At 37.4% G+C, this 12,120-nt stretch overlaps 1 protein-coding gene across 1 annotated transcript; it reads right to left on the bottom strand.

Annotated features, from left to right (window-relative positions):
• Nucleotides 1-3,691: 3,691 nt before the first annotated feature.
• On the bottom strand, nucleotides 3,692-7,981 carry LOC147631588 (beta-glucosidase 25-like). The gene is made up of 13 exons (XM_086808103.1): nucleotides 7,798-7,981; nucleotides 7,496-7,562; nucleotides 7,335-7,393; nucleotides 6,786-6,861; nucleotides 6,584-6,655; nucleotides 6,371-6,464; nucleotides 6,017-6,242; nucleotides 5,551-5,666; nucleotides 5,187-5,413; nucleotides 5,010-5,047; nucleotides 4,771-4,879; nucleotides 4,401-4,506; nucleotides 3,692-4,014 (listed from the first exon to the last, which is right to left on the bottom strand). The coding sequence occupies exons 1-13, from the start codon at nucleotides 7,867-7,869 to the stop codon at nucleotides 3,840-3,842; spliced, it is 1,437 nt and encodes a 478-aa protein (XP_086664229.1). The 5' UTR covers nucleotides 7,870-7,981; the 3' UTR covers nucleotides 3,692-3,839.
• Between the last annotated feature and the right edge of the window lie 4,139 nt (nucleotides 7,982-12,120).

The raw sequence follows: 12,120 nt of genomic DNA, 5'->3' as shown, positions 1-12,120 counted from the left end.
GAGTGGCCTCTTCCACTGCATCTTTAGCGTGTTCCTTCCTTGGAGTCTATGTGATGTTCACAAGATGAGGCCCTAGGTGTAGCTCGATGAGCGACAGTGCTTGCTCACCTTTTCTACCCACTCGTCATTTGGATTAGCAAGTTCATTGTCCTTTAATGAGTTTCCATAGCTTTTTGTGCATACGAGATACTTCATTTGTGTAGCCTAGGTATGGAACCCTTCCTTAGTGAATTTTTCAACTTGATTTATTGTGCTCACTACCATTTAAGAAGGTCCTAACAATGAGTACTACTCACATACCAATGTCTACTCTGATAAGAGATTGGCACGCACAAGGTTTTCAAGTACAAAATCAAGCAGTGAAGTAATTTGAGTGCAAGAGACGACTTCTCAATTTTGAAAAACTTCAAAGTTAACAAATCCACAAGATGAGTGGTCTAGTCCTAAAAACCAAAATTTTTGAATGTGCTCCTTTAGGCTTCCCAACACTCATGAAGAGGCAATGTGATATGCTTTGATACTTAGCAAACCCAAACACACCCTTACTTTTTCCCAATATGGCTTTAATTAAGTTTGATTTTTACTCATTTTAGCTTAATAAGCTTAATTATCTTCTTAATACAATGATTAAGAGGGTTGAGAGATGGAGACCAAATTGAGCTTACCAATGGGACTAATCAAGGGGAAAATGTGATAGGGACTTCAACTTTGATTGATAAGATAGGATTAAGCCCAAAGATTCAGCTCTCAATGTCCAAATGACACCTTTCTTGAAGCGAAAAACGCTAGCTCGTTTTTCGGATATAATGCCGTGACCAGTACTCCAAATGTCTTAAGATTAGAGAGTTCCTTAGATAATAAGAAAGAAGCCCCTAAGAGCTTATAGCTCAATGTGTCTCACATAGGGAGAACCGGCTTGTAGACCAGCATAGCCTTCAATGCAAAATTTAGGCAAAATCCGCCACTTCCTCTGATGTGGAGTAACGCCTTAGTGCGTTTGATATTCTCCCAAAAGTTGAAGAGAAATGGTGAAAGGGATAGAGAGCCATGAGCTCTGCAAGTTCAACCACAAGAAGCGGGTGAGGAGATGAGGTTATTATAAGTGAGCTAATTAACAACTCAATGGTGAAAGGGATAGAGAGCTATGAGCTCTATAAGTCCAACCACAAGAAGCGGATAAGGATAAAGTTATTATAAGTGAACTAATTAACAGCTCAATTAGAGTGCTAACAGCAAAATTTCATCGATAAGATTGAAGCTAAGCTATGAAGAGCTATGACCAAGCTCTAATACCATATTACAAAACATGAGTGCCTCCAGTAAGACGACTGTGGAGTTGTGAGCAAATGTGATGATGAAAAAAACACTAAGATAAGATGAATGCAACCTCAGTGAACTCATAATGATGAAAGATTAACACTAATAAATCTTGGAATCAAGTTCAATTAGGTTACACGATTGAGACTTGTACTCATAGAAGGACTTGAGAGCTTTCTTGATTTGATTGCTTGAAAATGGCTCCTTTTATATGAGGTGAGTACAACTTAGCTTTGTTAGCTCATATGGGATATTTCATACTTACTCATGTGGCTATTTGCTAGACTTACACTTAGTTCATATCTTTCTTGTGCTCCATGGCACCATAGTTTTCAACAAAATCCCATGTCTCATTAGCATTTAATGCATCCATCGCTTCATCCATGGCGTCTTTCCAACCTCATATAAAAGGAGCCATTTTTAAGCAATCAAATCAAGAAAGCTCTCAAGTCCTTCTATGAGTACAACTTAGCTTTGTTAGCTCATATGGGATATTTCATACTTTCTCATGTGGCTATTTGCTAGACTTACACTTAGTTCATATCTTTCTTGTGCTCCATGGCACCATAGTTTTCAACAAAATCCCATGTCTCACATTAGCATCTAATGCATCCATCGCTTCATCCATGGCGTCTTTCCAAAGCTTATGCCCAAGTATCTCCTCTTGTATAGCTTTGGCCATGTTTACATAATGATAAGCTGTATACCATCATATCTTAACTTGTCCACTGGATGGATATCTGACTCTAGTAGACATGTATACACCTGGATTATCTGACTCTAGTAGACATGTATACACCTGGATTATTATCCCTATATATGTATGCATGCATGCATATACATCATCTATGTATAAATGCATGCATACATATATACATCTATGTATACAAGAATTCACATGCATATACATCTATGTATGCATACATATATACATGTATGGATGCATCGTTGTATGCGAACATGCATGCATGTATACGTTTATGGCTGCATGCATGCATATACATGTATGCATGCTTGTATTTATATATATATCTATGTATGCATGCATGCATACATGTATATATACTTTTATATCTACATGTATGTATGCATATTGGAGAGACTTTTGAAAAGCGCTCACCAATTTGGAGAACCACTCTCCCTGAAAATTGCTCCCCTAAAATCGTGTTCATATTATCCCAATCAATGACATTAGTGGAAGTTTTATATCAACCTTAAGAATTGTCGCCTGATTTAAACAAGATTATGTCGTAAGTTTTGACACATGGTTTGGCATGCACTGCTATTCAACCAAAAGGAGTGGAGTACGAAGAAGGTTTCAGAAAGGAAAATAGGTGGTCTGCAATGTGTGATGCTTCCATGGACGTGCATGCGCAACACTTTTTATGAGGGGTTTATACATTGGCCTTGTCATGTATGTGTTATATATGCATAGTCACAAGAAATGTTTGGTCATTGTCATTTCAATTTGTTTGTTTTGGAAGTGCATTGTCATTTCAATTTGTTTGGTTTCGAAGTGACCCTTGCCAAATCAAATTGGAAAAAAAAAAGAGATTTTAAGGCAACAAAAAAGAAATTTTGACAATTAGGTGTGAAATTAGCTGTTATTGAGGGTGAAAGTAAGAAATTGGAATTCATAAATTGAGGAAAAGTAACAAATTGAAGATATTGTTTAAAAATAATAATTAGGCGTGAAATTAAGCGCAATCGAGACTAAAGCACTAAAGTATGAAATTGGGGTTTATAAGTGGGAAGAAAGTGATAAATTGAAGAGCTAGTGGAAGACTTGTAGGAAATTTCAACAAATGAATATAAAATTAAATGAAATCGACCAAAAAGTTGAATTTGGACAAAATGGAGTTTTGACCATTGAGGTTGAAAGTAAAAAAATGGGAAGAAAGCAAGAAATAGAAAAGCTAGCGGAATATTTGTAAAGAATTTTAACAATTGGATGCGAAATCGAGCAAGAAGTCAAATTTGACGATCACTCTTATACATAGTCACAGGAAAATTTGCATCTATTTCATCATTTCGTCTTTACGGTTTTTTTAAGAAAATTGAGATAGACAGGAGAAGAAAGTAAAGGGGAAGGGAAAGAAGAGAAGAAGAATAAGGTTTCTCTTTTAAATCAAATTTAAGAAAAATGGCGTTTCAAGTTTCGTTTCGTTTCGAAACGTTTCATCCTTTCCATACATTTGTTTCGTGTTTCATAAGGACAAAACGGATTTTCATGTGACTATGGTTATATGGAATGAAACATGCATGGTAATGGGGAGAAGTAGTCTACTTTTAAGGTTGGTCGATGATGTACACCCCATGGAAAGGGGGAACATACCAAAAGATGTACACCACAGGGAAAGGGGGAAACAAACCAAAAAATGATGTAGTCACTTTTAAGGTTGGGAGTTGAAATGCAACAAACCAAGAAATGAGTGTTGTTTCAATGGGACAAAATCAAAGTGGGCATCAATGGGCGACCTAAACCCACATGAGTTTAGTTTTTATCCTAGGCATCTTTTCCTTCAACTTTTAAGGAATGAGGAGAGCCATTTAGCAGAGGCTTTGGGTTGTCTTGGAAGTTGAGGGTGATTGAAGTCAACATAGTATAATCCAAAGCGCAAGGTAAAGCCACTCATCCACTCCCAGTCATCCATGAGTGTCCAATGAAAATAGCCCTTCACATTCACCTTGTCCACCCTGCCACTCCCACATAACTCCCATCATTTTTGCCAATGGTGTGGCTATGAGATAGTGAGAAACCTTCATCTACTTGGGTGCTTAACATAAAAACCCAAGTATAATTTCAGGCTAGATACACAACCAACGCCTGCTTATCAGAGGGATACTAGAGACCAACAGCCATTTCCCAAGCAGGAAAAGGACGGCCCAAGGGGCTGAGGGGGAGGTTCCCTCCCATCATTTTCATGAGCCTCAGATTTTCCAAGACCAAAATGATGGGAGGGCCAGCAGCCTAGCATGATGCAGCATGGGATGGGGTTTGTGTATCCACTCTCCCCTAATCTAGAAATTCACCACCTCCGGGTTTTCTCTCTACCTTCACATCTTAAGAACACACTACTAACCTAATGGAGTCCGATACTTCGGACACGTGATCCTGCAAGAATTTGATCCTGTGCTGATCATTCAATGGCCCATCCAACATCATGCTCGCGTCTGGATCCGGAGTTCCTGAAACAAGAAGAGCCATTACTTTCCCATCCGAAATCATCCTCTCGGTCATCTACTTAAAAACCAGGCTGCTACAAGTACTTCATGGAGACAAATGCATACATGGTGCAATGCTGTGTTCAAAATCATTTCTCATTTAACGACTTTAAGAACGAAAAATATGACACTTTCATACTCAAAAAATTCGTAATATGTTGGATGTACGACACTTTCATAAATGATATGATGTTGGGGATTGCAGTATGACACTGGATGTAGGATTACCATTCTCAGTTATATAGATTGGTATCTTGCCATACCGACTGTCCAGGCCTGCCAAGACTTTCCTCAAACCCCATGGGCAACTCCGGAACATTGCCTGTTCAGGGGGGCCCTGGAATTATCAAAACACACAACATATGCCCATAACCCAGCATTTAAGTGGAAGCCAAGTGAAGAAATCTCTGTAAATTTTAGCTTCTTTTTTTCTAAAGAGAGAGAATCTGAGTGCAGCTTCAACTTGCCATCAGCTCGCCCAAGAGCTTGCCATCTGCATCCTTCCCTGATGCCAAGCACGTAAAGTTATGAGTCATATAAAGCTTCTTGTTGTGGAGAGGTAAAGCTTTCCATATAAAGACTAGCTTAGAGAATCTTGTAAGAAAAATTGTGGCAGCAAGCACATCAATGAAGAGATGGCTCACAATAGAACTCCGACTGTGATTCTTTCAACCACATGTTGAATCCTGCAGGAGGATCTTCACTATGCTTTGCCTTAGTTGCCCAGAGTGCAAAATAGTAGTTCAAACCGATAAAATCAATGCTCCCTTTGAGATCTCGGCTTTCTTCTTCAGTAAACCTGGGCAGCAGTTCACCTGCTAGCTCCTTCATGACTTGTGGGTAGTCACCAAATTGCACTGGATCCAGAATCCTGTAGGTAAACATCGCAGGGCCAAGTCGAGAGAGAGAGAGAGAGAGAGAGTGAGAGAATGAGAGAGAGAACTCTTTAACTCATAATATCATTCAGTATTGCATGCAATATACATAAAACTTTTATATTTTTCTCACCAGCCCATCTCAAATTCTTCACATCTCGCAGCAGCATCTATGTCTTCTTGTGTTTTGAACATCGGCTCATAACACATTATATCAGTGCTAATACCGATTGCACCTTGCTGTCCTTTCTGTAGCAGAGCAACAAGGAGACATTTCAAAATAAGAAACATATCCCCATGGATGCTCTTGAGGGGCTCACGATTCAAAAATGCCACATATCACAAGCATCGAAAGGGTGACCCGATAAAATAGCCCTCTTTCTTTACAAGTTTTTTACAAAAATCAGATACAACACCCCTTTTGTAAATATATTTCTGTGAATGGTTCTTCAAAAAAACATATTTATTGAATCCCTTATATTGAACTCACACGCTATCTTGCATAAACCCCCATGAGGGAGAGATGATATATCGTTGCCAACCAGACGACTGCATTGCATTTCAAAGGTAGATATAGAAATTTGCAAGAAAAAACATGCCTGATAATCTGCCCTATAGAGTTTTACAGCTGCTGCATGAGACAGAAGCTGGTGATGAGCCACTATATATGGATTAGTGCTTGCATCCAGTGCTCTTCCAGGGGCCATAATTCCGACTTCATAAGCCAAAACCGTTATCAAGTGTATTTCATTGAAGGTTATCCAATTCTTTACTCTGTCCCCGAAGCATTTGAAGCACATGTTCACGAAAACCAAGAAATGCTTTCTGCAGGCCCAGTGATTTGTTAGGAAGCGGACATGCATACGAGCATATATTCCACACACACACACATACAGACACACATACATACATATGTATGTATGACTAGAGTTGAGAGGCCTTTCAAAGCTTACATGATGTTTTTGGTACTCCAACCCTTTACATCAGGGTCATCCTGGAGAAACTGGGGTAGATCCCAGTGATAAAGTGTGACAAATGGAATCAAACCTACAATAGCATTTTTTTTAAAAGGTAGTCATCCGCCTTCTCTGTGGCATCCATGCATTTGAGAATATTTTGCAACAGAAATGAACAAAAACTACGGATTTTGAAGGAAAAAACCCTACCAGCCTCAACAATGCAGTCGATGATGTCGTTGTAATATGCTACCCCTTCCTTGTTGAGCTTGTCAGAGGTTTCTAATGCCAACATTGGAGCACTCATAATCAAAATTAAGCCCAATAAGTACAATCAGTACTAATGCCAAAAGTAAGCACTACAACAGTAGAATATTGTCAGCACATGAGGAGGTGTTAACTTGACAGTTACCTGGAAAGAGGCGGGGCCATGAAATGGAGAGACGGTAGGCATCTACACCCAATCTCTTGACCTCCAAGATGTCTTCCTGCAAATCAACATGTTCAAGCTGTTCAAGTCCTGAGGCTTTGGTGAACTACAAGGTGCAGATATGAGCTAATTTCTGTTGCTACACTCCGAAGGTTATTGGCAAGTGTCTGACAATCATGGCCAGAGATAATCGCTTTAATCTGCACAATCTGTCTGGATCTCACCCTCATCTGCTTAGATCCAAGAAACTGTCCTCCCATGTGAAGTGCTCCTCAGATTTATAGATATATGTAAGCTGTTCTCTTCTGTGAAGCCCCTTTAAGGGGGCTTACATATTTATGGCTGTCCGTGAATCCCTAAGCTTAGACAGACAGATAAGCTGCTCTCCCAAGAGTCCTCTATAACTCCAGATACATAATCTGTTTTTGCATGTGAAACCCTCCTAGCCTTAAATGCATGAACCCCAAGACACAAAACAACAAAGGAAAGTTTCAACTTAAATTTGTGGTGAGATTAGGGGGTGATTAGTACCTTAAACTTATGGAAGTGATCACAGGTAAGTGCAGGAGTGCTTCCATCAGCAATCCTTCCTGCCAAAAAAACAAAGAAAAGGAGGAAGATCTCGCATTTTCAGTAATGTAGGAAGAAAACGTATGGCCAACAAATGACTCAATGCAGATGAAAATCCCTGCCTGGACTGCTGGAAAAGCTGTCCCAAATGCCTTTCCCTCGTCCGCCTTCCGAAGTGGCGCCGTCTATCTGCAAGGCAAAACACTAACAGCTCTCATAAACCCATTTGAGGCCTCCCAACCAAGATCTACGCAATTTCAAAGTGTGTGATTTATCTTGGAACATCTAAACCCGCTTTCTTCCACCCCAATTGAGGTATCATTAATCTTAGATTTCCCGAATCCGTAGCTTCTGAAGGAGCCATGATTAGGCCAACTGAGAAAATTCCAAACTGTGCAAGCAATTAAGAAGAGATCAACTTTGCCTGCACAGAGCTCGTGGCCACACCGAAGATGAAGGTTGAGGGAAAAGAAGAGGATCGCGAGAGATCAGACATGGCGACAATGCGAATTGAACAGGGCGAATCAAAGGACAGCTCGGTTATTTAGGAAACGTGTAGAGGTTTTTTTGGAAATATTTACTCTCGCTTGATGGATGCTTGTTTGAATAGGGGTGATTGAAGGTGAAGAAGATATATTAACGTCTTGAAAAAGACCCAATGGGTCTATGAGACAAAAGGTGTGCAATGTGTCCATGGAATCTTATCATGGAAAAACAAACAACATAACAAAAAGAACTAACACTAAGATTGAGACCTTTCTTATAAGATTAAGACCTTGCTTGGCAAAGACATGTCAGGTTTGGTGCTACAAAAAGAATTTTATAGTTCAGACCTTTCTTATAAGATTGAGACCTTGCTTGGCAGACATGTCAACTTATCAAGGTTTGGTGCTACACCCTCAGTATACTAATTATATTTTTATAGTTGAAGATCTTTGAATTGAGATTCAAACCTAAGGACTTAGTGCACATAGTTGCTTAAGATTGGTAATAATGGAGACCAGACCATTTTTAAGTTTGGCCGGCCTAGTGTGAAAACTAGTCACTTGTATATAAGTCACTTTTTATCATAAGCAACACACAATCATTCCCTTGCAATAGTTTTCTTGTGAGCTCTCCTTCTTCCCTCTTCTTGCTTGCTTTCATGCTATTGTACTCTCACTTGCTTGATGGATGCTTGTTTGAATAGGGGTGATTGTAGGTGAAGAAGATATATTAACGTCTTGCAAAAGACCCAATGGGTCTATGAGACAAAAGGTGTGCAATGTGTCCATGGAATCTTATCATGGAAAAACAAACAACATAACAAAAAGAACTAACACTAATCCCTCGTGATCCTCATCATCATGGATATAAATCCAATCACATCCTAAGGAGGAGCTTGTGTAAACACCCCAGGGGCATATTCACAATTAAGGTGAGTGTCTATGAACAACCAATTGTAAGATTCCTCCTCAGCCTGAATAATGTATAAGCCTTTACCTCAATACCCTGTAATCATTCCTTGTTTCTGAATACAAGAAAATATTATTTTTCCTTGTTTTGCCTAGTGAGATAAAAATTTCTAGAGAGTGGTAAATCGATATTAAGATATTTTTGGATATATAAATTCTACAAATATCAAAAATATGAGATTTTTTGAAAATTTTAGATTATGGTCCAATTAAGGTTCCTATGGACCAATAAGATTAATCCAAGTGTTGGGATGAGATAAATCTAATGAATAAAAGAAAATGCCCAAAAATGAGTAACTGCCCACATAAGATGAAGAGTTGACTGAGTACAAGGTTTATTAGTTAAAAATTATGAAATATTACTAAAAAAATGACATATTTTGGAGTAATAATTCATTTTTGACACCTTGGTAAGGAAAGGGGGAGCCTTCAAGGAGGCGCCTAATTCACATGTGTGGAGGAGTTTTAAACTCAAAAATAATAGGATATTTTTATCTCTCCTCTCTCTCCTGGATCAACTCTCCTGGATCAAACCAAATCAAAAAGGGAGCCAAACTGGTTCAAATCCTGTCCAAATTCAGCCAAACTAAAGCTGAAAAATTCTAGAACTTAGTTGGACTCAGTTAGTGGCCTCCCTCACCTATAAATAGACCCTCATTCTTTTGTATTCTCATCTATGAAGAACTAAACTATGCCGGTATTACTCTAAGATAAGCTTATTTTCTATTATCCTCTAAAAATCCTCTACAAATTGGAGAGATTGGAGCTTCTCTCTCTCTTCAACCTTCCTTGGAGTCTTCATCAACATACTAAACTAATTGATTGGTTGGGGGCCTCTCCATAGACTAAAGAATCAAGCAAATTAAGAGGTAAAGTGTGGTTTATGGTCTTTTTTCTTAATCTCAAAATGTTTCTCACTTCTCAACCCCTCTCAAGCTTGAGAAGCATTCAATTGAATGGCTCTTTAATGCAATTGGAACTCTCTAATGAATTTTAGTGATAAATCTCATAAAGTTTCCATTTATGCTTAAATTAAAATATTTTTCAAGCATTTCTCTCTTTCCCCCAAAGAATGGTCATTCCTATGACCTATTCTATATTCAAATGATACTTCTCATGAAGCAATTCTCAAATCTAAAAGTAATTTCTATGCTTGTCAAATTAGAGGCTAAAGAAGTGGCTTTTTAATGCTTTTATGCTACTTAATTCATGAAAAACTTAGGAATCAAGTCCATAATTGGATATTGATCCAAATGGTAGTTATTCTATCATATTGTATTAACTAAAACTTTATGCTTTCAAAATTATTGAGAATTATCAGTAATAGTAGCAGCGGAGCTATGGCAAAATTTTTGAAAAATTAACACATAAATAATTTTCGTACATAATATGAAAAGAGAACTTCCTACCGTATTCTAGGATTAATCATCCTAGATTAATTTAATAATTCTCATCATAACCATATGGAAATTTTGATTTCTATGTTTATACATAAATAGTTAATTAAAAAAATAAATTTCTAGTATTTCGTTTTTATGATAAAAGAGAAATTCCCATGACAATAGAAATCCATGTATTCCAATGAGAGAAGAGAAAAAATTGGAATACCAAAATAATGGATATTTTATTTATAAATTAAAGAAGAAATTTAGTTAAATTTATCTTTTTGCAAAGATAAATTTAAATGATGAAAGAGGAATTCTCACCATAATTGGAATTCAACCATTTAAATGAGAAAAATGAAATTTCTAGTGTAAAGGAATTAATGGAGATTTTTATTTAATTTTTAAGAGAAAATTTAGTTAAATGTATCTTTTTGCATAGATAAATTTAAATGATGAAAGAAGAATTCCCATCATAATTGGAATTCAACCATTTAAATGAGAAAAATGAAATTTCTAGTGTAAAGGAATTAATGGAGATTTTTATTTAATTTTAAAGAGAAAATTTAGTTAAATTTATCTTTTTGCATAGATAAATTTAAATGATGAAAGAGGAATTCCCACCATACTTGGAATTCAATCATTTGAATGAGAAAAGTTGAATTTCTAGCTTAATGGAATTAATGGATATTTTTATGTAATTTTTAAGAAGAATTTTAGATAGATTTAATTTATGTAAAAGAGGAATTCCCATGATAATTGGATTGTACTCATTAAATGATAAAAAGAGGGATTTCAAGTTTATTCAAAAAAAATAGGTATTGGTATTTAGTTAAATGAAAAAATTTTATGATATTTAAGAAAAGATGGATTTGAATTAAATCTTAGTGTCAAAAGATGAATTTCCACCATAATTCTACCTAATGAATTAAGGTCGAGAAATTATGTGGCATAAGGAATATCTTTGGATATTTTAATTGGAAGAATCACTCAATTGATATTTACCCAAAATTAGATGTTTATCTGAAGGAGGGAATCCTTGTTAGATCTAAGCCGAATGAAATTGGTTAGACTATGAGAGGGACGGACAGTAAACCTACTTGTCCATCTCTCGATCTGAAACTTAGTGACCAATTCTAGTTCCTAAATACAAAGAATAGACTACCAAAACTAAACTAGTTTTTCCTTTGACCGAACTCACCAAGAATCTAGTTGGACAGATAGACAAAATGATGGGTAGATTACCCTCATGAGAGATCAAGGATCCTCATTATGAAACCGGGAATTATGGAGAAAAGGGTTTTGTGGAACCAATCTCAAACTGGGAATTTTACTTGCATTGGAATTTTGTGGAACCAATCTCAAACTGGGAATTTTACTTGCATTGGAACCTCTGTTTTTCATTTAAAGGACTGTTTTACGCCAGAATGCTGGAGGAAGCATTTGGCATGTGTTTTACTAAGAGGAGGTTCGTTGGAACAACTGGCAGGAGTTGTCAAGGGACGTTGCTCGCGGCAAAGCCTGCCGAGGTCTTGACCAGGCTCGGTACGGTTAAAATGGTGCGCTTCCGGTACGATGGGCGAGGACCGACGAAGCGGTCCCTAAGTGAAGTGCTAGGACACCTAAGGAGGATCCTAGAGGGTTCTGACTAGGCGATGCATGGGCTCGCGGTTGCTAAGACACCCATGCGTACGTCGAGGAGGATTTCTGATGGACTAAAAGGAAAGCTTTTTGAGAACCAAATTTTGATACTAGATCTCGTTGGTTGGCCAGCTGGTCTTCAACGGAGAGTCCAAATGACACATTTTGTAATACAATGGACTCGAAATTTTAGAAAAATGATGATCAGAAATATTATGATTTCCATTGAAGAATTGTTTAAAGCCAGTCAAATTTGTTATAAATGGCAAT

Source organism: Cibotium barometz, chromosome 14, assembly GCF_041138505.1.
Source record: "Cibotium barometz isolate CiBa-2024 chromosome 14, ASM4113850v1, whole genome shotgun sequence".
NCBI classification, from domain to species: Eukaryota; Viridiplantae; Streptophyta; class Polypodiopsida; order Cyatheales; family Cibotiaceae; genus Cibotium; species Cibotium barometz.
The sequence above is the reverse complement of the archived record's forward strand: the minus strand, read 5'-3'. Positions and strand labels throughout refer to the sequence as shown.